At 33.8% G+C, this 25,697-nt stretch overlaps 2 protein-coding genes and 1 long non-coding RNA gene across 5 annotated transcripts in view; 2 read left to right on the top strand and 1 right to left on the bottom strand.

The window, feature by feature from the left end:
* Positions 1 to 477: 477 nt before the first annotated feature.
* LOC106055395 (uncharacterized) lies at positions 478 to 8,739 on the top strand. Its single transcript, XR_008777148.1, has 3 exons — positions 478 to 632; positions 4,543 to 4,693; positions 8,435 to 8,739. It is a non-coding gene; the product is annotated as an uncharacterized LOC106055395 (long non-coding RNA).
* LOC106055394 (serine/threonine-protein kinase Nek2-like) lies at positions 8,617 to 25,644 on the bottom strand. Of its 3 annotated transcripts, none has more exons than XM_056025155.1 (9): positions 25,596 to 25,644; positions 18,712 to 18,814; positions 17,825 to 18,042; positions 17,415 to 17,652; positions 16,381 to 16,590; positions 15,704 to 15,905; positions 14,605 to 14,659; positions 10,574 to 10,656; positions 8,617 to 9,631 (listed from the first exon to the last, which is right to left on the bottom strand). In XM_056025155.1, the coding sequence occupies exons 1-9, from the start codon at positions 25,619 to 25,621 to the stop codon at positions 9,420 to 9,422; spliced, it is 1,347 nt and encodes a 448-aa protein (XP_055881130.1). In that variant the 5' UTR covers positions 25,622 to 25,644; the 3' UTR covers positions 8,617 to 9,419. The 3 variants fall into 3 exon arrangements, with proteins under 3 accessions (XP_055881130.1, XP_013067084.2, XP_013067083.2); XM_013211630.2 differs by lacking the exon at positions 25,596 to 25,644 and adding an exon at positions 19,606 to 19,630; XM_013211629.2 differs by lacking the exon at positions 25,596 to 25,644 and adding an exon at positions 19,237 to 19,590.
* LOC106055371 (zinc finger FYVE domain-containing protein 26-like) overlaps positions 22,931 to 25,697 on the top strand; it is a 49,448-nt gene continuing 46,681 nt past the window's right edge. Inside the window, exons 1-2 of the mRNA XM_056025148.1 lie at positions 22,931 to 23,304; positions 25,430 to 25,514. Of these exons, the coding sequence (XP_055881123.1) occupies positions 23,078 to 23,304; positions 25,430 to 25,514 (312 nt within the window). The 5' untranslated portion in view covers positions 22,931 to 23,077. The remainder of the gene's footprint in view (positions 23,305 to 25,429; positions 25,515 to 25,697) is intronic.

The following is a 25,697-nucleotide window of genomic DNA, read 5'->3' as shown; positions in this document are numbered from 1 at the left end:
AAAATCATAGATTTCAGTATTTTTTCAGCAGGTGAGGGTATATATAATGATTATAATCTAGCTAGGGCTAGAGTCTAAATAGTCTAATAAAATATAAATTCTAATGTGAATGTCTAATCAGTCTACTCTAATTAGTCTAGTCACTAGTCTAAATCTAATGACAATGACGTAGTGAATGACGTAGTAGAGACTAACTTGACTAAGTTCACAGTTCACTAAATTAGTAAATATAAGTCTAAGAAAGTGTAGTTAACTTGACTTAGGCTACTAGATCTAGTACTACTTCTAGATTCTATATCGAATTACTAGATTGTAGCTCGTCTAAGTCTATACAGACTAGATGATATGACTTGATGATAGATTAGGCGGTATTAGAGTCTACACCTACACTCTTCGAGTTTATTTGAAATCAACGAATGAATAAAAAAATATGCAATGATAAGGTCGCGAATCACCGAATGTTTTTCCAGATTCCCAAGAATATAGATGTATATTTAAAAATTCCAAGAATATCTAAATGATCATAGGCTCTGTACTCTAGATCTTTTTTTTTCAAAATGTGTGAGTAATTACCCTTGCTGTTACTAAACGGAACAATCGGCCTGACCTTAGAAATTCAACTAGAGTGTAAGGTAATGCTAATGGTGGACTAAAATATTGTTTTATAATAACAGTTCAAATGTTAGCCTACATTAAAATATCGATCTTTATCTTGATATCTTAATATCTACTATCTAGATTCTGTATTTGTCCGGGAGGTGGGGTTGTCTACGAAGATCTGATTATTTAATTGTGAACATATAGTATTATTAGTAATCATATAAATATAAATATTATAAATATATCATAAAATCATTGAATGATTGATTATGATTAATATAGTCAATATAGACAATTTATAATATAATAGTATTATAGTCAATATAGATTTAATATAGATGTACTTGAATTTTGAATATAGTCTATACTTTTTTAGACTATTATATGACTATACTAATACTAGTATAGAGTATCATATTCATAATTCATAGACTTCATAGAGACAGAGATTATTATTAGACTAGTTTATCATTTATGCTGAGTATTCGGACACTACCTATCCTACTTTGCCTATAGCTATAGTATACTAGGCCCAAATTTGAACGTTTGACTTTAACAGCGCATTATTTGACAATGGTTCGACATAGAAAAGAAAATGAAGTATCAAAATCATCTTTAGTTTAAGGCAAGGAGAATAAGGATGACTACTTATAGATCTATTTGTATCCCTAACTTATATTTGTTATTATATTTAAGGTCAAAGAGGCCGTGTGTTTTCATTTAATTTGGACAAATTTGACCCACATTATTTGATTCGGAACACCATAATTTATTTCGAACAGTCTCTATATTTAGGCATAAATAAACTCAGATTTTAATTCTATATTAACATTAACTAAATTTTAAGATCCCCAGGCATAGCCCGTCACATTAAATAATTAATTAAGATGTATTGAAATTATGCATAAATACGAACACAAAAAATAAAAATTATTTCTACCAAAATTAGGTCACTGGGATACTGACTTCTATACCGACTTTTAGACTTATTTTATGTTTGCATGATTAGATGTGTGTTGAATGTTTGTAATTTTTGTTTATTAATTAATTAATTAATAATTTAATAAATTTCTAATGCAGTTGATCTTTTGTAGTATAGTACAGGTTAGGATAGCCGTTCTTGCCTAACTGAATCCTCTATATTCTTTCTATATAAATCTAGATCTAGTAGGTCTAGATCTAAGCATTTAACTTCATTCAATGTACCAACCTCACTCCAAACATTTGCCCATTTATTCTGTATTAAAAAAACAACAACAAACGAAAAAATATAATATAAGATCATTATTATTGATGTCCAAAACTGGATGTCCGAAATAAATTTTGGTAAGAAAATCGTAATTTAATTCGGACACCCTATTAATTTTTTTTTGTGTATGGAATCAAACAACTTGGCTTACGAATCAAATAAATCAGCTCCAAAAACAGAATTAATACTGCCGGTCTCATTAGTATAGACTTAGCCTATCAAAAAATATAGTCTTAACCCTTGGAAGAGGTAAAGTCATCCGGGTAACATAGGAAAAAGCAACAACCTGACTAACATTTGAACAGCTAAATGAAAGGAAATTGGGTCAGAATCATTGGAAAATGGACAAGCACATTATACAGCGCACTAGTTTTATAATAAATGTTTAAAAAATTATTTAATGACCACAAAAACAGCGAATGTCCAAATTCATGTAATGTCCAAATTAAATAAACTACTATAATATTTACATAAGATTTTTACCAAATTATTAAATTTTTACTACCTTTACTATTTTAACTGTGAATAGACCTTGTTTTTAATGATTTAACTGTATAGAATTTGGCCCTTGTTATGTAGAGGGAGAGTGATCCTTAAAGGATTACGGGCACGACATGGCCTAAATTGTGCAGATGTGCCAAAACTCAAACTTAAACTCCACCAGAAATTACAACCAAATTAATGGCGGATTGTGACCATTCTTATTACTTATAAAGTCATTAAGTTGATTAAATTAAATAAGTAATATTAAGTTATTTAAACTCATTTATAACTTAGCTTATTAATTACTGAATTAGTCTTATAAATTTAGTTTTACTTTATTTAGAATTTAGAGTCACTCAATCACAGTCACTCCTCTTAACTTAGTGGCCTTAGTAACCAAGTTAATTGTTGGTCAGTTGTAGAACGACTAGATCTAGCTCTAGAATCTAGAACTATCTAGATCTAATAGTTCAGCTAGTATTTACACTTTTTCATGTTACTGTGGAGTGTGGAGCTCTATTCTTGAAACATTCCTTTCCACATATATCGCAGGTTAACTTTTTTAGTGAGAAGTATTTTGATCGAAAAAAAATAGAATTTTCAAGAGGGGTAGAGTTACTAAAACAACTTTAACTTTTTTATTTTATTAAATAATCTAACATACCGGTATTTGATTTTATTTTAAAGAAAAATGAATGGGCTAAAAAGTAAAGTAAATCAAATAAATTATTTCAACAAAATGTTTTCATTTATTTTAAATTGAGTACGGAAAAAGAAAATATTTAAAAAATTCATTAAAACATTGATATACTGAAAGATTTAACCTTTTAAGTAAACATTTAATCCATAAATATAAAAAAATCAGAAAACCAAACACATTTAATCACTTGGAATTTCATAAAAGTTGATAATATGCTCTAAGTAATTGTATTATTTATATTTTTCGGGTCCTGGGAAATAAACTAAAAAAGAGGAACCACATAATGTTGTCTTTTCTAAAAAAAACATGTTCAAACTGCATCGAATTTACAATCATAACAAAGAGCAATCTCTCCCACATCCGGGAAATTTAAAAAAAAAGAGAGAAATAAAAAGTTTAACATAAAAAAGATAGTGAAATAAATATTATAAACCAAGTTACTCGGTGAGTGTAACGCCGCACTCACCAGCGCTAGCAAAGTTACTCGCTGAGAGTAACGCTGCACTGAAAGAGTTAAGGTGGCATTCACTTTGGTGGCAGAGGAGCCAGCCATTTTTCGTTTATAATACTTTTCATCCAGAGCTAAGGCCAATGCTGTTTCATTGTCCATACTTTCTTGGTCACCATCTCTCTCGGCATAGTGCACTCTAGGGCTGGATTGTTATCATCGGAAGTAGTAATGGTTTTAAGTGCAACAATATAAATTTATATAATGCTTTCAATAGCATACCTCTCAAAGAGCCTCTGACAAGCAGTCCAACTCCTTGTGCAGCTCAGAACTGACTTGAAGTAAAATTACTTTGCATTTTAAACAATAAAACAAAGATTGAAGTAGAACCCCAATCCCTGTAAGTCTAAGTCAGTATTCTGTGCTACACACCAATAAGATGTGTTCAAATTAATTGTACTTTCTATTCAATAAGTCTTTTAATTCCACTAAGACAACTGTAGCTGATCAAAAATACTGGACAGAAAACAAAATTAAAATAGAAAGCTGTCTAGCGGTAAATATAATCTAATTATTCATTTATGTTTCTTTTATAAATTTCCACTTAACTGTTAGTGACAGTGTTCCCCCAGAACTTTCTGTAACCTGAATGTGTAAGAAATTTAATTAAAATTGTTCTAACATTACAAAACTTAAGTGCTTATAAAATGCTCTTTTCCAATATTTTGCTTGTTGTAAAAAAATTAATTTAAAAGCATTAAAAAAATAAAAAAATGCTCATATAAAAATGTAGCAATAGTTTTCTAATTGGCTTATAAATTTTAGTACCATAGATTTAAAAAAAATGCTCATATAAAAATGCATCAATAGTTTTCTAATTGGCTTATAAATTTTAGTACCATAGATTTAAAAAAAAATGCTCATTATAAAAATGCATCAATAGTTTTCTAATTGGCTTTTAAACATTTGTTTTCCCAAAACATGCATTGTCAATTTTCATTAAAAAAATAAATATTGAAAAATGTAAATATGAAAAAGCATGTTTTCATTTAATTTTTGCAGACCTGTATGGCAGAAACATTATCATTGTTGTCGAGGACCAAGAGATTTTGGAGGCGTAATTTCATTTCTATTGCTCTCCCTTCATTTGTAATAACTACCATTGTTCTTGACTATAGAAGAACTCAGAGATATAAGCAACAAAAAGCTTGAGGTAAATGTTCATTAATTTAATGAGTAATAGCTTGATATACTAAGTGTATTATCTAAAAAAAAAGAACTCTTTCTATGTCATGCAGCAGACTAAAACATTTTTTATTTCCTGTAGCTTATAAGTAAGACTGTCAGTCTTGCCTAACTTTGGGAATCAAACTCAGACTTTCTTCCACTATGTTATTCATTTGATGAATAAATTTCATGAAAGATAAAGGCAACAAGTAACAGGTTTATTGTTAGGAACATGCATATTTTCTATTGATATATTTTTTATTTTGCTGTGCCTGTCCTGAGATGACTTTAAAACACTATTTCAAGTGGGTTAAAGTTATTTATGTTCACACTGATAACAGTCAAAAGCCAAATAGCTATTTTAAATCTATCCATTTTAAATGTTAGCATTATACAAATTATTTTAGTAAAATATTGGTTTCTATTCATCAATATTAGTTAATTTCTTTCTTTCTTAGTTTTCATCTTAATTTAATCAGCTAGCATAACATCTCATGAATTTACAGCATTTGAAAAACTTAACTGTTGGAACTCTTGAAGAACTATTTTACGGAAGATAATTTTCCACAAAATATTTGCACCCATTACACCACAATTACATCAGATCTCTTTATCCATAATTATTCTTCACATTCCGACAAAATTATCCATTTAGCTCCATTGTATTTCACTACCCTGTTATGATTTAACATCAATAATTTTTTTTTTATCAGAAAATGTTTTATTTGGTTAAGAATAAAAGGGTAATGCACCATTTTTAAATAACGCAAATTAATGTTTGTAAACCAAAATTAAATTTTGACTTTTTAAGCATCAATGATAATATCATCCATTTGGCTGAAAGAATGGATTCATATCACCAATGATATCATCGATTAGGAGAGAAAGAGCTAGATGAAGTGGCTCACTCCTCTCCATTTAGGCTAGAACAGAGAGATTTTAAAAATCCTTTATTCCACTGTCAATCCGGGTGTTTGAAGGTCATTCATCTTCACCAAGAAGTACATAAATCCCAATTCATCAAGAAATGGTGTTGTGTGTGTGTGTGCACTTAATTTTTTTTTGTCTGTTGTGTATTAGTTGTTTGCATCTATTTTAGTGTTGTAGTAGTAGTGCTCAGGTGGACAATTGTAGCAGAATTTCCATAGCTTTGAAGCAATCAAATAATCTCTTAAAATACCCTATTACAGTGGAAGAAAATGTTCAGATCACTGTGTTCTAGGAAAATATTCAGATCACTGTATTCTAGTCTTGGAATAAAATGTTCAGATCACTGTATTCTAGCCTTGGAAGAAAATGTTCAGATCACTGTGTTCTAGCCTTGGAAGAAAATGTTCAGATCACTGTGTTCTAGCCTTGGAAGAAAATGTTCAGATCACTGTGTTGTAGCCTTGGAAGAAAATGTTCAGATCACTGTGTTGTAGCCTTGGAAGAAAATGTTCAGATCACTGTGTTGTAGCCTTGGTAGAAAATGTTCAGATCACTGTGTTCTAGCCTTGGAAGAAAATGTTCAGATCACTGTGTTCTAGCCTTGGAAGAAAATGTTCAGATCACTGTGTTCTAGCCTTGGAAGAAAATGTTCAGATCACTGTGTTGTAGCCTTGGAAGAAAATGTTCAGATCACTGTGTTCTAGCCTTGGAAGAAAATGTTCAGATCACTGTGTTGTAGCCTTGGAAGAAAATGTTCAGATCACTGTGTTGTAGCCTTGGTAGAAAATGTTCAGATCACTGTGTTCTAGCCTTGGAAGAAAATGTTCAGATCACTGTGTTCTAGCCTTGGAAGAAAATGTTCAGATCACTGTGTTCTAGCCTTGGAAGAAAATGTTCAGATCACTGTGTTCTAGCCTTGGTAGAAGGGGACTAACAATTTCATGCAGATGTGATTGTCAATGAACGTTGAATATTAGAGACTGATTGAATGGTGTAATACTGGGTTCTTGCTTCCTGAAGTACTCTAGACACGTGACAAGACAAACACTATACGACTGACTCAAGTCCGTTCAGCAGACGACATGAAGTTTATTTTACTAAAATAATAATAATATACTGCACTCCTTGTTAGTGCTACAAGTCAAGAAATAATAATCCTATCCGCATAACAGCGGTATCAAAAGTATCAATCACGTCCGCATCTCAGCGGGTAACAATAAGAACAATTACTACTAGTGACACTGGAGCTTCAACTATAGATATCCATTGAAATACGAATAATACCTTAATATTCAATAAGCACATAATGAAATCAACTCTCAAATATTATTAAGCAACAATCACTAGTCCCTCGACTTTCATGCTATATGCATATATATACACCAGTCCAGGAAGAAACGTCCAACCTTCCTGTACCGGAAGCAAGACCTTACTGACATGACTTGACTGAACTCAAAGTCAACTTTATTCATTCTATTTCCTGTTTTCTACATCAGGAATTCCACGTGTCTTTTAAACTCTTAACATGACGTGAACTTTAGATCATGCAATGTCAACTAAGACTGTGACAGTGATATAACTGTGAAGTAATGGATGACAATAACATTTTCCTTTGGGATACAGAAAGTTGTATAAGATAAGATAATTTTTATTGATCCAATGAAATAAAAAATTCAGTTTGACTACAATTGACAACCTCAGTGTAACTACTGTACATTAACAATATAGATGCAAATACAAACAACATTCACAAATGAAAACACATACACACTCATAACCAGCGCTTTATAAATTAGATTTCTATGTACTTCTCGATGACGACAAATGATCTTGTAACACTCTGACCGAAAGTGGGATGAAGGAGTTTTAAAATCTTTCTGTTTTAGTCCTAATGGAAAGGAGACGACCACTTCCTTCAGTTCTTATGTAACAGTGGTTTAATGGGTGCAGGTTATCTTTAAGAATCGCGAGTGTTTTGGAAAGGCATCTTTCATGAAAAAGCTCTTCAAGAGATGGTAACTGTTTTCCAGTAATATAAGATGCTTTTTTAATTAGTTTATTTAGTCTAAGTCTTTGTGCCAGTGAAGTATTACCATACCAGCAGGTGATGGCAAAGTTAATTAGACTGCTGATGGTTGCTGTATAAAAAGTTTAATTATTGTTTTGTCTGTGTTAAATTTCCTTAGATTTCTAAGATAGAAGAGACGTTGGCGAATTTTGGTGTAAAGGTTTTGACAGTGTTCACTCCATTTCAGTTTGTTGTTGATGGTTGTACCTAGGTATTTATATTCTTGCACTTGTTCTATGGTTTGGTTGATTATCTGAATTTCTGCGAGATGACCTTTATGTTTCCTAAAATCTTTTATCATTTCTTTAGATTTCTGAACATTTCATTTATGAAATAGTTCTTTAAAAGGTATTATTAGTGTCAGAGTGATATCCTATGCAATGTATGCCATTTTTTTCCTACAGAAATCCAAATTCAATTTTGGACATTCAAAATGTATGGGTAATAGGTATTGTTTAATCTTTCTTGATGGAGATACAACCACTAATGGTCTGGTCATTTGCATTTATGGCAGGGCTATGAAACGTTTATTAGTGAATAAAAATGTGGTTAATAAGTTATTGAATTGATGCATCCTGTTGCACAAAGTTAAAAGTAATTTATATCAAGAAAAAAAAAAACTAAACACATTTATGTTTGTAGAAAATGTTCTCGGGTTGATAATTTTTTTCTGATTTTCACATTAAAATAAAATTGATAAAATTTAATATCTTAATTGTATCTTTTCAGAAATGTCTCTGCGAAGACTTAGAAGTGAACATTTGAAGGAGTTGGCCTGGATAGCATTTCCACTGTCTGCCATGTTATTTGGTGGTTACCAACAGTTTCTGTGGGATAGACAAAGCACACTGTATCGCAACAAAAGCAAGCTGTTTGGTGGCCGGAAGTTAGAAGATGGGAAAGAAGCTTGGTACTAATTGTAGTTAAAACATTAAGACTGTATGTACAGATAAAATTAGGACACACTTTTGATGTTGTTGCATTCACAACATATTTTATTTTAGTTCAAAATGAATAAAAAACTAATAATACAATTATTTGTTTTACATTTTTGTATTGACAAACTTTTTTTTTATAACAAAATGATTTTCATTTACAGTAAATTTACAAAAAAATGAGTACTATTTATTATATAAAAAAAGTTATTGATACAGTTGAATTACCATTTCCTTGATTCTCAGCATGGTAAATAGAATATAAACTAATATACAGTAGTGTTAAATTAGCTACTTAAATTTCATTTCTTTAAGGAAAAAAAGTGCATAATATAGATGCAATATAACTATTTCATTATGTACGGTACATATTTTTTATTATTGTATATGACTATATAGTTGTATATACAAAACATCTAAAAGCTTGTAATGCTGTACTTTCTTTTTCAACCAGTAATGGAAGACATATTTCATTGTAAGAGACCAGGTCTATCAATATCTACTACTATTGAGCCCAACTATAGGTTAATTGACTAAAAAACAAATAGTTAAGGATCTACCAGCTGATCCAAATGGCTTTAAGCTTATGTTTTAGGTGGAATATTTCTTTTCCATAATATTAAAATCTGAAACTAATAATTTTTACAGGAACATTTTAGTATGAATACATTTACAGGGTTTATTCCTGATTACAAGAGCCATTAGCTATAAAATAGAATTTAGTGGTTTGCTGAAAACTAATTTTTAAGACATGATTACAAACTCAACTGGTCTAAGAATCATCTTACATGTAAAAGATTATTATGGGTAATTTTATTACCAGCGAAACCTAACTGGTTTTCAAGAGACGTGTTATTATATGGTAGAGCAGATTTAGTCTGTAAAGGATTCACCAGGCCTGTATGAGGAATTTTTTGTCGTAAATTTTCCTTGTCAAATAACTGAGGGTGGAAAGTCACCTGTCTTTTCAAAGAAGCATCTGACAGATTGTCTGAAATAATATGATAAATAGATTAAATAACACACACACACACTCTGATTTACAATGTCTTCCTTCCCTCCCCTTTTCCAATTGTGCAATATCAAATGTATTCACAGTCTGGATTTCCATTGGTGAATACGTTTACATTTTTAACGAAGGGTTTAGCATGTCAGTTGGTACTTATTTGGCAAAGAAAATGCAAATAGATTTATTTTGTTTTGAAGTTTATTGCACAAATTTCAATAACAACAAACAGAAAGGCAAATACACATCATGAAATTACTAATGTAATAATACTTAAGTAAAAAAAAATATTTAAAAATTTCAACTTCAAGTATACCAGGGTATTTAGGAATATCTGTCTGAAAACATTGTTTTATGAATAGGTTAATAATTTACAATTCATTGATTTGTTATATTTTATTTTCGTGAGGACTCCTTACAAATGTTATGGAAAAGAGAAAACAAAAGTTTGAAGAAAAAATTAATTTAAGAAATAAAGAATGTTTATGTACATATAATGTAACTTGTTTTATCCTAAAATATTATAAAAATAATTAGAATTAATACTTGTATAACTATATTTATTCATATACATGTTCAGCCTTCAATAAATACAAATGAGATGGAATACATTTTAATCTTTCATTCATAGAAATCTATGAAACGTAAGCTAGGACTTCCACATTTAGTTTGACAGCATGTTTTGACACAAGCTACACATAATGTTTATAATAAACATTTCAACTACCTGTATTATTAAAGTAATGAATACACCAATAATAGTTGGTTCATTTTTAAAATACCAATGGCCAGCTAGGCAAAGTATTCATACTTTAAATGTCTTAAAATTTTCAAGTTTGGAGGTTTTTACAGGTACAGGACATACTTCATCTTGAGGAAATGGTCTTTTGTTAACTTGGGGGTTGAGGATTGACTGTACTTGTTTACCTGGTAAAGTTACTTTTACTGATGTCTGGGAAGTTGTTGAATAATCATCCCTGTGCCGCACTTGATCTAGCAGTGACATTGCTCTAATATGTTAAAAGAGAATTTAAGTGAGATACTAGAAAAATTGATTAAAAAAACACAGAATGTTAAATAAAAATAAACAAGACTGCTTTTTACATCCATTTTATGTAGGCAGAATTTTATTTTATTAGCCCATAGAACATTGTATATAAAAGCTAGCTAGGAGTCCATGCTATTATTTAAAATATTGATTGTTTTATTTTTTAAAATGTTTTTTTTCTTTCTTATTTTTATTGGGAAAAAAAGTTTTTGTTTTAAGTTTTGATGTTCTTTGCTAATGACTTCAGTGTTGGGTTTCAAAACCTAAGTGAGACTTCTTAATAAATCACCAAAATTCTAAAACTATTTATAAAACATAGTAGAAATTCTTTATAATGTTACGAATCTCACTATCCAGGCTCTCTGCAAACTGCACCATACACCACCAACTTAAAGAACTTGACAAGTCAGGGCTCCAAAATAACGTAAAGGTTTAATGTCCATAAATAACAGCCAATACTGTACAATTGGCAGCACTTAGAACAGTACAAATAGCTCTGCGATAACAAATATCTCTCCGATAACACCGTTCCGCCGTATCAAGTCTTGCACTGGCCTCTCCGTCTCGTTCCGGGCTTGCACTGGGTTCAACAGTTCGGGACTGACTTCACACACTTGGGCTCGTTGTGTCGGACTCGATCACAGACCAAGATCAAGACGCCGTTCGTCTCAACTGTACTTGACAGTACTCCGCACTGAACCACACCGTTGAACTGTGCTGTAGTCTACCGTGTTCTGAACTCCTGTCGTGAACCCGCTTTCTGAACCGTCTTGACTGCGACACCTCCGCTCTTTATATAGGGTCCCTACTGGCCTTCTAGAACCGGACAGAACGCCGCTCGACGTTTCTTGGTGGTCAGATGACTACAACTCTTGTGACGCTAATGAGCTCTGTTCACGACGGCGATTCTTCCCGAACCCTCTTGTTGACACTCGTTTCGGCCGATCTTCGTAACTCGTCACGGTTGACCGCTCGTCTAGCGCTGACCTGGGGCGATTTGCGTCGGCTGACTACACTCACACCACTACCACCATCTGTGCCACCACCAGGTTTATAACACTGCCCCCTCCTTAGATCTGTCCGTCCCGGACAGAATCAACATCATGACATTGTAAAGTTTCATCGCTGCAGGCGGGGGTCGATCAGTGGCAGTTGGCTTGCCTCTTGAGCTTGATGGAGCCATCCATGTTGCAGTCAGCAATGGTCGCTTTCTTCTTCTCCTCCAATTGGCCTTCACCTGGTTGCATGGACGTCTTGCGTGCATCGCCATCCACGTTGAATTCAGAAAACGTTTTCTTCTTCTCCTCCAGTTAGCCTTCATTTGGTTGCATCGATGTCGTTGTCGCATCGTCATCCATGTTGCACTCAACAAAAGTAGCCTTCTTCTTCTCCGCCAGTTGGTCATCATGTGGCTGCAGTTATTTCTTGGTAGAATCACCATGCACGTTGGACTACGCAAACGCCGCCTTCTTCTTTTCCTCCAGTTGATCGTCCTCTTGTTGCAGTGACGTTGTAGTTGCATCGCTCTCTTGTCGGTCGGTACCGAAGACAGCCACTTGACACATGGAGAGGTATAGGATGTAAGGGCTGGGGATACCAAGATCGTTGGCAAAAGAGGTGGCTTCATAGGGCTTTGCGAAGAAGGACTGGGATGTGCTTCAAATCCACAGGGCGGGGAATTGTGGTACAGGTCATCATCTTCAGCCTTGTCTGGAGGGCATGCTCGTGGGGCAGGTTGGTAACACTCCTCGTGCAAAGGTCCCTCGTCTTCGGCGTCAGGCTCCATTCAGCTTTCTTCTCCACCATCAGGACCTCTCTCTATCGTCTCAGTATCGGGCCAATCGCCTGTTGGTTTCAGACCTGGTCGATGACTTTCATTGTGCGAATGTCCATCAACTTCAACGTCAAGCTTCCTTGGATTCTCTTCACCACCATCAGGACTTTCATCTCCAGTCTTGGCAGCTGGACCAACGTCTGTTAGGTCCGGACCTGGCTGGTATCTCTCGACTTCCATATGTCTCTCAACAGCTTCGTCAGGTTTCAATGGGTTCTCATGATCACCACCAAGGCTTTTCTCACTGGTTTTATCATCTGGACAAACATCAGTATTGGTGATTCTCTCCTCCACAGCAGGTATGCGTTGGTTCAAAGCCACTAACTCGGTTTTGATTCCTGAGACAATGACATCTATCTTGGCATCTACCTTGGTGTCCATGGCATCTATCTTGGAATTGATGTTTCCTAGCATTGAGCTCAAGAGTTCCTCCATATCTGGTTCTACTTGAAAAAGATACGTGTCTGGATCTTCCTCTTCTTCCATTATGTCTTCCCGGAGGCGTGCTTGTAAGGTTTCTTTGTTTCCACTTGTCTTCAGCCCTCAATCACGTAGCTCTCGCTTCAGTTCTTTCAATTCGAGTTCGTATAGCAGTTTCAGACGAGCCATAGTAGATCCGTTCCTATCCGTTCCGATCCGATCCCACTTCTGACACCAGTGTTACGAATCTCACTATCCAGGCTCTCTGCAAACTGCACCATACACCACCAACTTAAAGAACTTGACAAGTCAGGGCTCCAAAATAACGTAAAGGTTTAATGTCCATAAATAACAGCCAATACTGTACAATTGGCAGCACGTAGAACAGTACAAATAGCTCTGCGATAACAAATATCTCTCCGATAACACCATTCCGCCGTATCAAGTCTTGCACTGGCCTCTCCGTCTCGTTCCGGGCTTGCACTGGGTTCAACAGTTCGGGACTGACTTCACACACTTGGGCTCATTGTGTCGGACTCGATCACAGACCAAGATCAAGACGCCGTTCGTCTCAACTGTACTTGACAGTACTCCGCACTGAACCGTTGTAATGCTCCGTACAGAACCACACCGTTGAAATGTGCTGTAGTCGACCGTGTTCTGAACTCCTGTCGTGAACCCGCTTTCTGAACCGTCTTGACTGCGACACCTCCGCTCTTTATATAGGGTCCCTACTGGCCTTCTAGAACCAGACAGAACGCCGCTCGACGTTTCTTGGTGGTCAGATGACTACAACTCTCGTGACGCTAATGAGCTCTGTTCACGACGGCGATTCTTCCCGAACCCTCTTGTTGACACTCGTTTCGCCCGATCTTCGTAACTCGTCACGGTTGATCGCTCGTCTAGCGCTGACCTGGGGCGATTTGCGTCGGCTGACTACACTCACACCACTACCCCCATCTGTGCCACCACCAGGTTTATAACAATAATATAAATACACCAGTTATTGTTAAGAATGTAAAAGTAACAGTTCTTTGGAGACAAATGATCTATATTGGACCCACGATGACTTGCTAACTGTTGTAAAATAACACAAACTAAAACTGTATGGCCATATTACTAGGTCTTCGGAGGTCACAAAGACCTTCCTTCAGAGAACAGAACCAGTAAAAAGAGGCAGACAGATAGAAAGACAAAATAAAAGAATGGATGGGTCTGCACTGAAATAGGTTCTATCTAAGGCAAAAGACAGAGGAATGGAGAAAGATGGTTGACAAATCTTGTGAGGTGCCCCAACAGTCCAACAGACTAAGGGATAGATGAAGTTAATGGTATGAGCAACTTAATACTGTCTGTAATTTAAGAAAGGTTTGAGTGATTTGATCCAGTTTAACAATTACAGGGACATAGGTCTGTTGGTAACAAAAACCAAGTTTGTACTTTTAAACTGTTAAATTACACTAAAATTTAATGGAAATGGTGTTGCAACAAAAAGATTAACCTTACTGTGATTACTGATTACTTTTCAGTACATTTAAAATACTAACAGGTGGATAAAAGCAGCCTTTGCATTTTTCTAGAAATACATACAATTGTAAATATCTAACAGGATTCAAACCTTTAATCCCTTGACTCTACAATTTAAGTCTCATTTACCTCTTCAATTTCTCCTCTGCTATTTGTTCCCTCAAGGCAACACTCTTCTCTCTACCTACAAAAGTTAAAGTGAACAATTACTTTCAATAATACATGTCTTTTTTACATTATATATACAAATGATAATTTTGGTATAGCCTATTTATTCTGAGATTCATGTATCGACACTCAGGGTAATGATTTAAAAAAAATAAATGGATCAACATGTTTTAAGTATGCTAAATTTTCTTTTGATTTCCAATGTGCTTTTAAATTGTTAGTCACAAGCCTTATTGAAAGTGAAGCATGCATGTCTACTGTTATGGCACGATTAGGAATTTGTTTTGTAAGTAGGGGACATTTATTTGACATTCACTACCAGCATCAACTAACTTCTCTTGTTGGCCTTTCGGCTGTGTTATTGGATTTCGTTATTTGAGTGTTACCTCTGTTTGACTTAGCTGCATAATGCACAGCGTAGTGGAAGTGCCTAACACTGCAATGCCCAATTTTTCTATGGATTTAGGTAAGTTCTTTTTGTTTTTTCATTAAGAGTATGTCTGTGTTTTTTTTTTAACAAGACCATTGGTGCTTGTCTTTGTGTAAGAACAATTAATTATTTGATGGTTTGAGATTTGTTTCAATATAGTTGTTACCAGTACTATCAATAGCACTAAGCTCCCATTGTATATAAAACACTTTTAACAGCATGCATCTTAAAAAGCCTCTGGCCTGCTTATGTGGGTTAGACACTAAGTCCAGTGTAACTACTACTGAAAGGTGATCTTTTAATACAGGAGTTTCAGATGGATGAAGCTAGCCATCTTTGTTAAGCAGTTCCTCTAGGTAAGGAACTCTGGTTTCAAATTCCTGGTGCCTAGTGGTGATAAAGATTCATGAATGAAAACTGAGAAAAAATCAGAAGTCTAGCCTTTACAGGTTTTCGACAATCAACCATGATTATTCCCTCATTCAGCATCAACTAAGTTGGTGTCAAATGTTCATTTGGATCACACTGTCAATCAAGACCATGACCTATGAAAAGTTGTGATTTTGAAAGAAAATATCACATCAATACCGGCACTTACATTTTGACAGAAAGGGTCAAAGCAATACTTACTTTCCAACTCTTTTTCCTTTAGCTCCAGTTGTCTCATCTTGGCAATTAAATTATTTCTCAACTTCTCAATATTGTCAAGGTCATGTTTTTCATTGTCACTGGAGTTAGTTCTAGTTGACACAACGTTGCATTCCAAAGCCTCCCTCCTCTTTTGTACTAATGGATCTGCCAATATAGAGCCAATACTTGGACGCTGAGCTACCTGCAGCATTAAAATATAAACATTGCAAGTCGAACTTTTTAAATCCACAGGCTAATATTTTTCTTTGAAACTTGTTCCAAAAATTTTTTAAAATAAAAACCGGTATTTTACATTTATACTACAGGTTACATTGTAATTTATGATAAGGGATCATATGTTAATAAGATGTTAAAGGAATAAGAAGCCTAATATTATAACGATTAATACAAAGTACTTGTACTTTTTAGACTGACTTATTAAAAATCTTTAAAAGTACCTGGGATATTTTTAAAAAAAAGAATATATATTTCATTGCTTTATTTACAATTTTACTAGTGCTAGCTATCTACTAAATAATAATACTTATATTAAATTGTAAAGTCATAATGATTTATATTCAATGAATCTGAAAATCTAAACAGTTTATTGAATAATTTCATAAGAATCAGAGCTATAAGAACTAATAGCAATCAATAGCAACACTTGGACCACTTACCTCCACTTGAATCATTTTTCTTATTATCATGTCCAATTCAATGGAATACTTTAACGGTAGACGAGGAAAGTCTCCTAATCTAATTTTTCTGTTTAGCTCGCTTTGGTTAGATGCAGTGAAAGGAGGAGATAATGCACAGAGCTCATACATCATGCAACCTAGAGCCCAGATATCAGATTTCTCATTGTAGGAAAGATTATTCACTAGTTCCTGGGGGGAAAAGATTTTTAAAAAGAAATGCTTATCATTAAATAATTAGTGCACAGTAAGCATAAAACATAAAGAATTAATAAGGTCTAGACTCCAGTGGCTTGGCAAATAGCTGAGCTGCAATGGATATTGATAAATAGAAAACAAATTTTAAATGCAAAGTTAACAAGTGGTGGGTTTAAAAAATGCATAATAAATCTCTCCAAGCACTTGGGCATTTACAGCAGCAGCTTTGATTGCTTACTAAGTTGAGGATACAGCAAATATGAACTGAAAGAAGTAAACCCACTCGGCTCACACTATGGTAGAGATGTGAGAAAAAAAAATTGTTTGTGAAGAAACCAGAATCTCTAATAATGTTGAAAAAAGGATTTCAGGATAACAAACTTGACTTGATAGTTACTTTAAGAAGATATTACATTCAAGAAAAAAAAATGTATACAAAGCTTAGGCCTACATATTTGGGTATTCATGTTAACAGAATTTCTTATATATACAGTGCTTTTTTGTGACGGTACGCACCAGCACTGCGTAACAGCACCTTTTTCAATGTGGGGAAAAAATTATTACTTTTCCTATATTTTAACGTTTATTATTAATTTATTAGTAGTTAAAAGTTAGGCGATCCATAACTGCTGAAAACCGGTACCTTTTTTTTTTTTACAAAAAAAAAAAAGCACTGAATATATAAATGGTTGTTTAATTATAATAAAAGAGGAAATTTTGTGCTTTTATTATTTTTCTTGATTCAGTTTTAACTAAGTCCAATGTAATTTCTCTTCATTAAAGAACTGATAATAAAAATAAAGAAAGATAAATCTTACAGGTGACATATAATAAGGTGTTCCAACATAAGTCTGAGCAAAACTGCTTTCACTGTGCAGCACTCGTGCTAGACCAAAGTCTCCAAGCTTTACGTTTGAATCTTTATCTAGAAAAACATTTGCAGGCTTAAGATCCCTGTGTAAAACAGCTTGACCATTTTTTCTACGATGACATTCCTTCAAAGCAAGTGTAGTCTGAATAAGAATTTTCCATGCAAAGTCTTCTGTAATGGATTCTCTAAGATTCAAATGATAGTACTGGTCATAGATACATTGGAAAAGAGATCTTTACAAAAAAAAAAGATTGGAAATGAGATCTTTACACACACACACAAAAAAACAGTATATATATTGACTGAAAATAAAAAGGTTATGGTAACATACCAAAACTTAAAGAGGTAGTGACATACCCATTTTTTTTGTTAGCAGCTATAAGAGTAGCCAAATCTCCTCCTTCACAGTATTCCATAATGATGTAAATCATGGCTTTTGTTCTATCAATGATGCGGTCATAATACTTAACTATATGTTGATGATGGAGCTCTCTAAGAAGATTTACTTCTGAAACTAACATTTGCTTTTCTGCTTCTGTCATTGATCCATACTCCATTTCCTTCCAAACTAATATCTAAATATACAGATACAAAGAAACTATGTTAAATTTTATTTGTACATTACATAAATATTTAAAAAACTAGTAATAGAAAATTTCAACTACCATTAAGAAAATATGATTTTCAAAATTTTTCCTTTATAAAATTACATAGTTAAACAAAAGCAAGAACTACTTGTATCAAAACAATGAATTCCAGATTATTCAAATTTGATGAATCAAACTTTTGACTGATTCAAATTGACTTAATTGTTTTTTGTTTTCTCCTTTTCCTTCATTGAAAGAAAAACTATTTAAGTTAGTTATGCCCATCTGACAATATGTACTGCATTGTGATGACTATAATCATTTGCTATATTCCTATTTTCTAAGTTGTAAACAAAATAGCATCATTAAGTCTTCTCAATAGCATCATTAAGTATTCTCAAGTCCATGTTTAAAGAGAAAATAGAAATCTTATTAATACAATTCAAAACAGCCTCACACTTGAGATAATAAGGGAAGTAATTTTGAAAGATATCCTTATCATTCAGTTGTTTTCCTTGTTTAAACTCTTGTTTTAGATAATTCAAAGCTACTTTAAATTCACCCATGGCCATCTTTAATGGATGCCAGACATTTGTAAGAAACAAAAATGATGTAAATTGTGTAAGAACACATAAATAAAATGACAAATATTATAACCTTTCCATCCTTTTTTCTGCATATTTTCTTGCATGTTCCATATGATCCTGTTCCTATAGTAGAAATGACTTGAAAGTCATCAAGACTTGCAGGCATTCTTTTTCTAAACCAAGTTAAGCAACAAAATAAAAAGTTTTTGAACACCATGCATAAAAATTTAGGTAATAAAAACTAAAACCATCAAGCAAGCCTGTATTCAAGGAAGGCATGAAGAGCATAAGATGACAACATTCATGGGATGACATAAAAATTAAAAACTATTTAGATCCATTTAGAGATCAAGTATAGTTAGTCTTATCCTTTTTTTTTTTAACTACTTAGCATAGTAAAGATTGATTCATATGTGTTGTCATCAACAATTAATTATTATAGGCCTACAAAGTTTCAACTTGATCTGAGAATGGGAAGTGGTAGAAATAATGTGTACAAGATTCCACCCTGATTGAGTTGATAGATCTATAAACTTTATTAAAAAAAAATAACTTTTTTTTTTAGAGATAAATCATTTAATATTTATAGAGTTACCAGTTGTATTCAATTTTGGGCTATATTAGGATATAGTATAGATCTATATATATATACAGTAGAATGTAGAGCAATCATCTACTGATCTAGAGATCTGGTTGATCTAATCTAGATACTAGATCTAGACTCTAGACTAAGAGTACTAAGACTAGATTGAAGATTCTTCTCCGAGCAACTCACTGTCCTGTGACAGTGAGCACCGGGTATTGATAAAAACAAAAATAATTAGATATAAATAATAAATTTCTGTTTCGATAATTGTGCATTTAGATCTAATCTTGATTAAATCTAGTCTATCTTAGTATGTAGATCCAATAACAGGATTATCATGATTATGGATAGTTTTAATCAATATCTACACTACAGTACTGAGTAACTAAACTTTAGTTCCGGTATTTTGATTTATTTAGCGTCTGTAGTTACAATTTAAAAAGTAGGATTTAAACGCTCATTTAACTGGGTTACGAAGGGTTCCAAAATGTGACTTTTATAACGTTCTGCATTGATTTTCTCATGGAAGAAAATGAATCCACGTGTTCGAGTTATCACACACTCCACTACCCTTTTCATCAAACAAATTAAGGCATTTCCTAGATTCTGTTGTCCATTTTCCAGAGGTCTGTTTACTATTCCGGAGAGAGAAAACAATGCATCATCGGTAAAGTAGGTTACAATATCGCCCGGGTATGCTATTCTGCCTCAACGTGGCACCCGGGTGGAAACGATCACTCGAGGAAGTGATTAGGCTAAATGAATAGCAAAACAAAACTCCTGTGGGAGTGTCCAAGGGAATGCAAGAGCTTTCCCATTGCACGGTGCGGAGTTGAAAGAGAGCTTCCACATCTCTGTCGATAATCCATGCGCCGCTACACTAATGGCGAGTCCTGCACGGTTAGCTGTGGTACAACATAGGAAAACAAAAAAACTAAAACTAATTAATTCCACTTATCTTATTCATGGCAAACCAGTAACACAGACTAAAAACGCAAAATACCTAGGTGTTATAATAAATGAAAAACTATCATGGAATCCACATATTGATGAAACTACAAAAAAATCAAACAAAGCATTAGGATTTATTAAAAGCAATTTCTATAAATCAAATAAGAACATAAAACTAAAATGTTATTTAACCTTGGTTAGGCCAATAATAGAATATGCATCCTCCGTTTCTCAACTCAGGAAAACATTAAGAAACTGGAACAGACACAAAATAGAGCAGCGAGATTCATAACAAACGAATATTCACATTTGACTAGAGTAACACCTTTAGTAAAATCACTAAATTTAGAAAGCCTTCAGGACAGAAGGCTCAAAAGTAAAGTAGCAATCATACATAAAACACTGAACCATAATCTTCAAATACAAAAACAAAATTTAATAAAATACTCTGAAAGACACAAAGATAAAGGCACATTCCTCGTCCCATATGCTAGGACAAATTTGTACAAATACTCCTTCTTCCCTAGTGCTATTAGAGCATGGAATGGGTTGCCTGAGCTAGCCAGGAAAACCAGTGACTTGGCAGAATTTAAGTCATTGGTTAATATGCATGACTAAATGCATGACGCGTAGGACGTAATCTTCTTTTTTGAAGTAACGTCTGTATTATATAAGATAAGAAGATAAGATAAGAAAATGGCGGGGGTTCTAGGTGTGCCTTCGGGTCTACGCTTTTGACATTAGGCTACAATATCGAGGTTGTCTTCACCTTCCACTTAAAGAAAGTTGTGAAACAAATAGTGGTGGTTGAATTTTAGTAGGCCTATAGAATTCACACAATTTGTATATGAATTTATTGCTTATATTAATAATATAAATTATTTATATTTCAACCTACTTTTAGATTATTTCGCCCCCCCCCCTTTTCTAGCATGTTGGACGATTTGGTGGGGTCGGGAGGGGGCGATATTATGGCATCAATCCCGCCCCCCCGCCCCCAAATAAACTTTCGAGTGGGGGGCGGTCCAATTTATTTGTAGAAATCACAGCTTGCTAACAGAACCAATTCAATATCTATATGATTAAAACTTGTTATTGATATTCTAACCGATCTTTATATTATGTTGTTCCCCTTTTGACCGATTGAGTGGGGGGAGGGCGAATACCTCTTCTACCCTTCCCACCTAAACCCTTTGAGTGGGGGGGGGGCGGTACTTTTATGGAGAAATCATAGTTTGTGAACAAAATTAGTTGAATTAATATTGTAATAACTGAGTGAGGCAACTCAACGAGGCACATATATCTTTATTTACAAGACATCACACGTTCATAAAACATCATCTATCTTAGGCACAATCTCTCCATATTGGCTCTATATATAGACTTGGGCGGAAATCGATAGTCTCTTCATGTCAACATCCTGTTCTAGTCTGGTTACTAGAGGTGCGCATCTCTGTCGGCCTACTAGCCTGGATGGTGGTGCGCATGGAAAAGTCATAACAATATATACATTTTATATTGTCGCTCTTCTTCTCAAATTTTATGATTATTAAGCTAAATATACAATGAAAAAGGGTTGTACCAGGTGGGAGGGGCGATACATGTAATCGCCTCCCCCCCCCAATCAGACAAAGCAATACTTTTTATTTTCGTATTATAGTTAAGAAATTACAAAATAAAAAAATCTGTCACTAATATAATTTATATATGCTATAAATAAAATTCTTATATCGAGTCGCCCCACCCCCTATTCTTTAATGCCAAATGCAATCATTAGAAGAAATTATAAAAAGGAGCGAGGATTAATCGTTTTCACTCTATCGCCCCTTCCCTTTCTAGACAGAATTTATGTAATTTCACATGAATTTATCATATAATTATTTTAAGAAAGACTTTGCTTTGGAAAAGTTAGAATTCACACGAAAATTTTCAGTATAAGAGTCACGATTGAGATGAGTTCTAAGCCCAGGCAATGCTTTCCTAGTCGCCTTTTTCGAACCTTTATTCAATCTGATATTTTTCTAGTTAAATAAAAATACGTATCCCGTATGGGAGACGAACGTATGCCAAAAGCAGTCCTTTTTGGTGAGCTAAAAGGTGGTCGACGTAACAGAGGCGCCCCACAGAAACGCTTCAAAGACCAGCTTAGGCGTCAACTTTCCTTGGCTGACATAGAAGAGCGCACCTGGCTGCATGCGGCGTCGGAACGAGACTGCTGGATGTCACTCACGAAGGCCTCGGGATACACATTTGAGACCAAAAGAAAATCTGATGCCGATTTGATATAAGCTTTGTAGAAAGGGCTTAGGCCAAAAATATCAGTCTATGTCAAAAATTTCGAATAAGAACTGAAAAGCATAAGAAGTCATATATTGTAAATAAAACTAGGCCCTTATTTGTTACGAAAAAGAGTTTGTGGAAAGGGGGGGGGGTTTGAGAGATGTGATACTCGAATTTACGCAATAGATATCTAGATCTAGATACTAGCTTGTCAAAGGAATGTATTGGGGAACGTTGAATTTGGTATCATTATATTGTTTTAAATAATTTAAAAAAATGGATGGTGTCCTTGGCAAAATAAACAATATATAAACTGGGAACAATCAACGGGTAAAGTCGGTGGGTAAAGCCAGTAGATCTGAAATTCTAGATCTAAATGAAACAAGGAGTGGAGGTTAGAGCTTGAAATTATTTTTAGAAAACTCACACATTTAACTAAAATTTCTATTGGTTCTTCCATAGGAAGAGGAGTGAGGCACGTGATATATAAAATGGCGACACCCTTTGTTTATTTATTGTTAAACAATAACATAAGAACGAAATCTTTTAATGACAATATTTCTTATTAATTCCATCTTCATTTATAGTCTGGATCTAGTCTAGGTATCTAGCTAACACGATGACGCCAGAAAATACTTTTCATGGAATAGTGAAACAATTAACAGATTCAGAATACCAGAGTAAAATAGTGGATTTATTTACATTTTTTTGCAATCACGTCTATTTGGGACAATGGGAGCTTGCAAGAACTGCTATTTCGTCTCTATGTACATCTAGAGGAGACGACGGCAGTACACATTTTATTAATATATTGAAAAATTTAGCAGAATGTCCTTTTTCTCAAAGGTATATAATATATATATCTAGAATCTAGTCTACTAGTACTAGACTGTCTAGAGAGTCTAGTAGATGACAGGATAATGATAAGAATTAAGATAATTAAAATATTTAAAATCATTGTTAATAATCATAATCATAATGATAATGTTATTGCTTTTCATCCTAAGACCAGCTAACCATCATCATCATTTATTTATCATTATGTTCTCCCTAATCATTCATTATTATTAAGTAAGTAGATGATCTAGATCTATAGTCTCTAGCTTAACTAGCTATACATTTCCCTGCAACTCTTGGAGCTGCTGACACTTTTGCAAAACATGCACCACAGTGGCAAAAATAGGCATCATAACTGGGTCAGAACTGGGCAAAATATGCACCTTTGGGACAGTGTCCCATTTTCCACTGTGCTATGATTGTTTGTTCTGACCTTTTCAGCTTTCATCACAGGTCGTCTCAGTTGGGGCAGTGCATTTGCTGCTAGACTCCTCTGACTTTATTGGATGCATCTCAGGATTTCAACCACTTTTCATGAACTCACTCTTGTTATAGTTGTCAAAACCTATTGAAACATACTTGGGGCCACAAAATGAGCAAGGCCTTTAGTGCTCCTTGTCGTACTTTGGCACCAGCCACATCATTGACCCTCACGCTGCATTGCTGGGGGCCCACTGCATATAACTCAACTCCAATAAAGCAGCTGATATTTTTGCATTCCTGAATACCTTTTCTACCAAAGGTGACCCCCCCACCCTCTGAGCCGCTCATGGTTTCAGGCAGGAGTGGGAATTCTTAATCATTACAACAGATAATATGTTGCAACAGTTTCTCATTTTCGAAGTTTTTCAGCAACATTTTCTAGATCTTATAACATTTGGAGGAAGAGCAACTTTGTCACCCAATTTCTTCTAGCACACTTGGCTGACTTCACAGATTTTTTTGCATTTTTTGTTTTATATTATTTTTTTTGGCTTTAAATGTATCTTCCCTGCTATATCTAGATCAGGGATTGTTCTGTTTCTACAGAGAAATAAATTAAATATATTATAATATAGAGACTGATAGACATAACAAGGAATTGATGAAGACTTCATCTTTCGTAAGAGTAGACATTAAAGCTCTCATTTTATTTCATTGCATTCTGACTAGTAGTTTTCACAAAACATCCACAACAAACAATAATGTCATATAAACTTATTACCACAAGGATAAATGTGATGTAATTCTGAATCTCTGAAAGAGGTTTTTTTTAACAATGTAAGTTTGTTTTGTAGTGTTTAAATTTTTGTGATACAGCTTCTATAATAACATGCGGTTATAACACATACTATAATAGTAAGGCATTTTTATGTTAGTATCAAACTTTCATTTAGATAGTTCTTATAGTAAGCTTAAACAAAACCGAAGGGTGGGGGTGCAGCATGTAAAGGCCTGTATTCAAATATTTTTCCAAGCTTGTAGAACAAGTAGAAGGACTTTTATCCCAGATACCCCTTCGTAAAACTTCAGGGGAGGTAAGTCTTTTAAAAAGGTCACAGACTTCTTCATTAATAAATCAAGCTTCATTCATAGATTCGTGCATTGGTACAAAAAAATTGCGTCTAAGGTAACAATGGAAAAAGTATCAATGTATTATAAAATATATTTTCCATTTAGTGACTAGCTCATTGAATGAAATACTGATTAAAATGTTGTTTTAAAAAGAATTTTGTATAAAATGATGGTCACATTTCCTACATTTTTGATAATGAAATGTAAAACTAATAAATTCACTTAAAAAGTTTTTCTTTGATGCTATAAATTGTTTTTCAGTGTCAGAAGGGTTGATGTACATACATATGTCCATATTAGTACACTGTACTGAAATACTTTTCAGATTGCATCACTTGTATTCACATACTAATTAATGTAATTAGAATAAATTTTTTATCAAGTATGCTTTTAATTCTTTAACACTTTTTCTTAGAACTGAAGGAAAATCGCATTTAAGATTTGGAAAAATGTGCAAGAGGGGTTCTTTTAATGCACTATGGATTTGAGGGGACTATAGATTAGGGTTTGGAATATGTTGATTAAGTAAGACATACTTGAAATTTGTTTGTATCTAAAGTTTGTTTTAATGTGCTTGCAGCCTGGGCTCTCTGACTGTGCCATCAGCTCATCACTTATCATGGCTGTGTTTACAAGAACTTAGAGATTTGTTACCAGAGTCAGAGGTAAACATTTGATCTTCTATTGTTTATAAAAACAACTATAAAATACTAATATTGCGGCCCAACTAGAAATATTTAATTTACCTTACTTGAAATTGGACATAATTCATTCCTCATTTATTGGGAATTTATTGAAATAGAATCTATATATATTATGTAGATGCTACTCATGAGTTGAACTCACTA

Source organism: Biomphalaria glabrata, chromosome 3, assembly GCF_947242115.1.
Source record: "Biomphalaria glabrata chromosome 3, xgBioGlab47.1, whole genome shotgun sequence".
NCBI classification, from domain to species: domain Eukaryota; kingdom Metazoa; phylum Mollusca; class Gastropoda; family Planorbidae; genus Biomphalaria; species Biomphalaria glabrata.
This window is presented reverse-complemented; position numbering and strand designations above follow the sequence as displayed.

Coding starts and splice junctions, on each gene's coding strand:
- LOC106055394 (XM_056025155.1), bottom strand. CDS start 25,621: ATGAATTATGTCCAATTTCAAGTAAG. Junction 17,653..17,824: donor GCTGCTAACAAAAAAAATGG/GTATGTCACTAC, acceptor TTTGAATCTTAG/AGAATCCATTACAGAAGACT. Junction 14,660..15,703: donor AAAGGAAAAAGAGTTGGAAA/GTAAGTATTGCT, acceptor TAACTTTTGTAG/GTAGAGAGAAGAGTGTTGCC.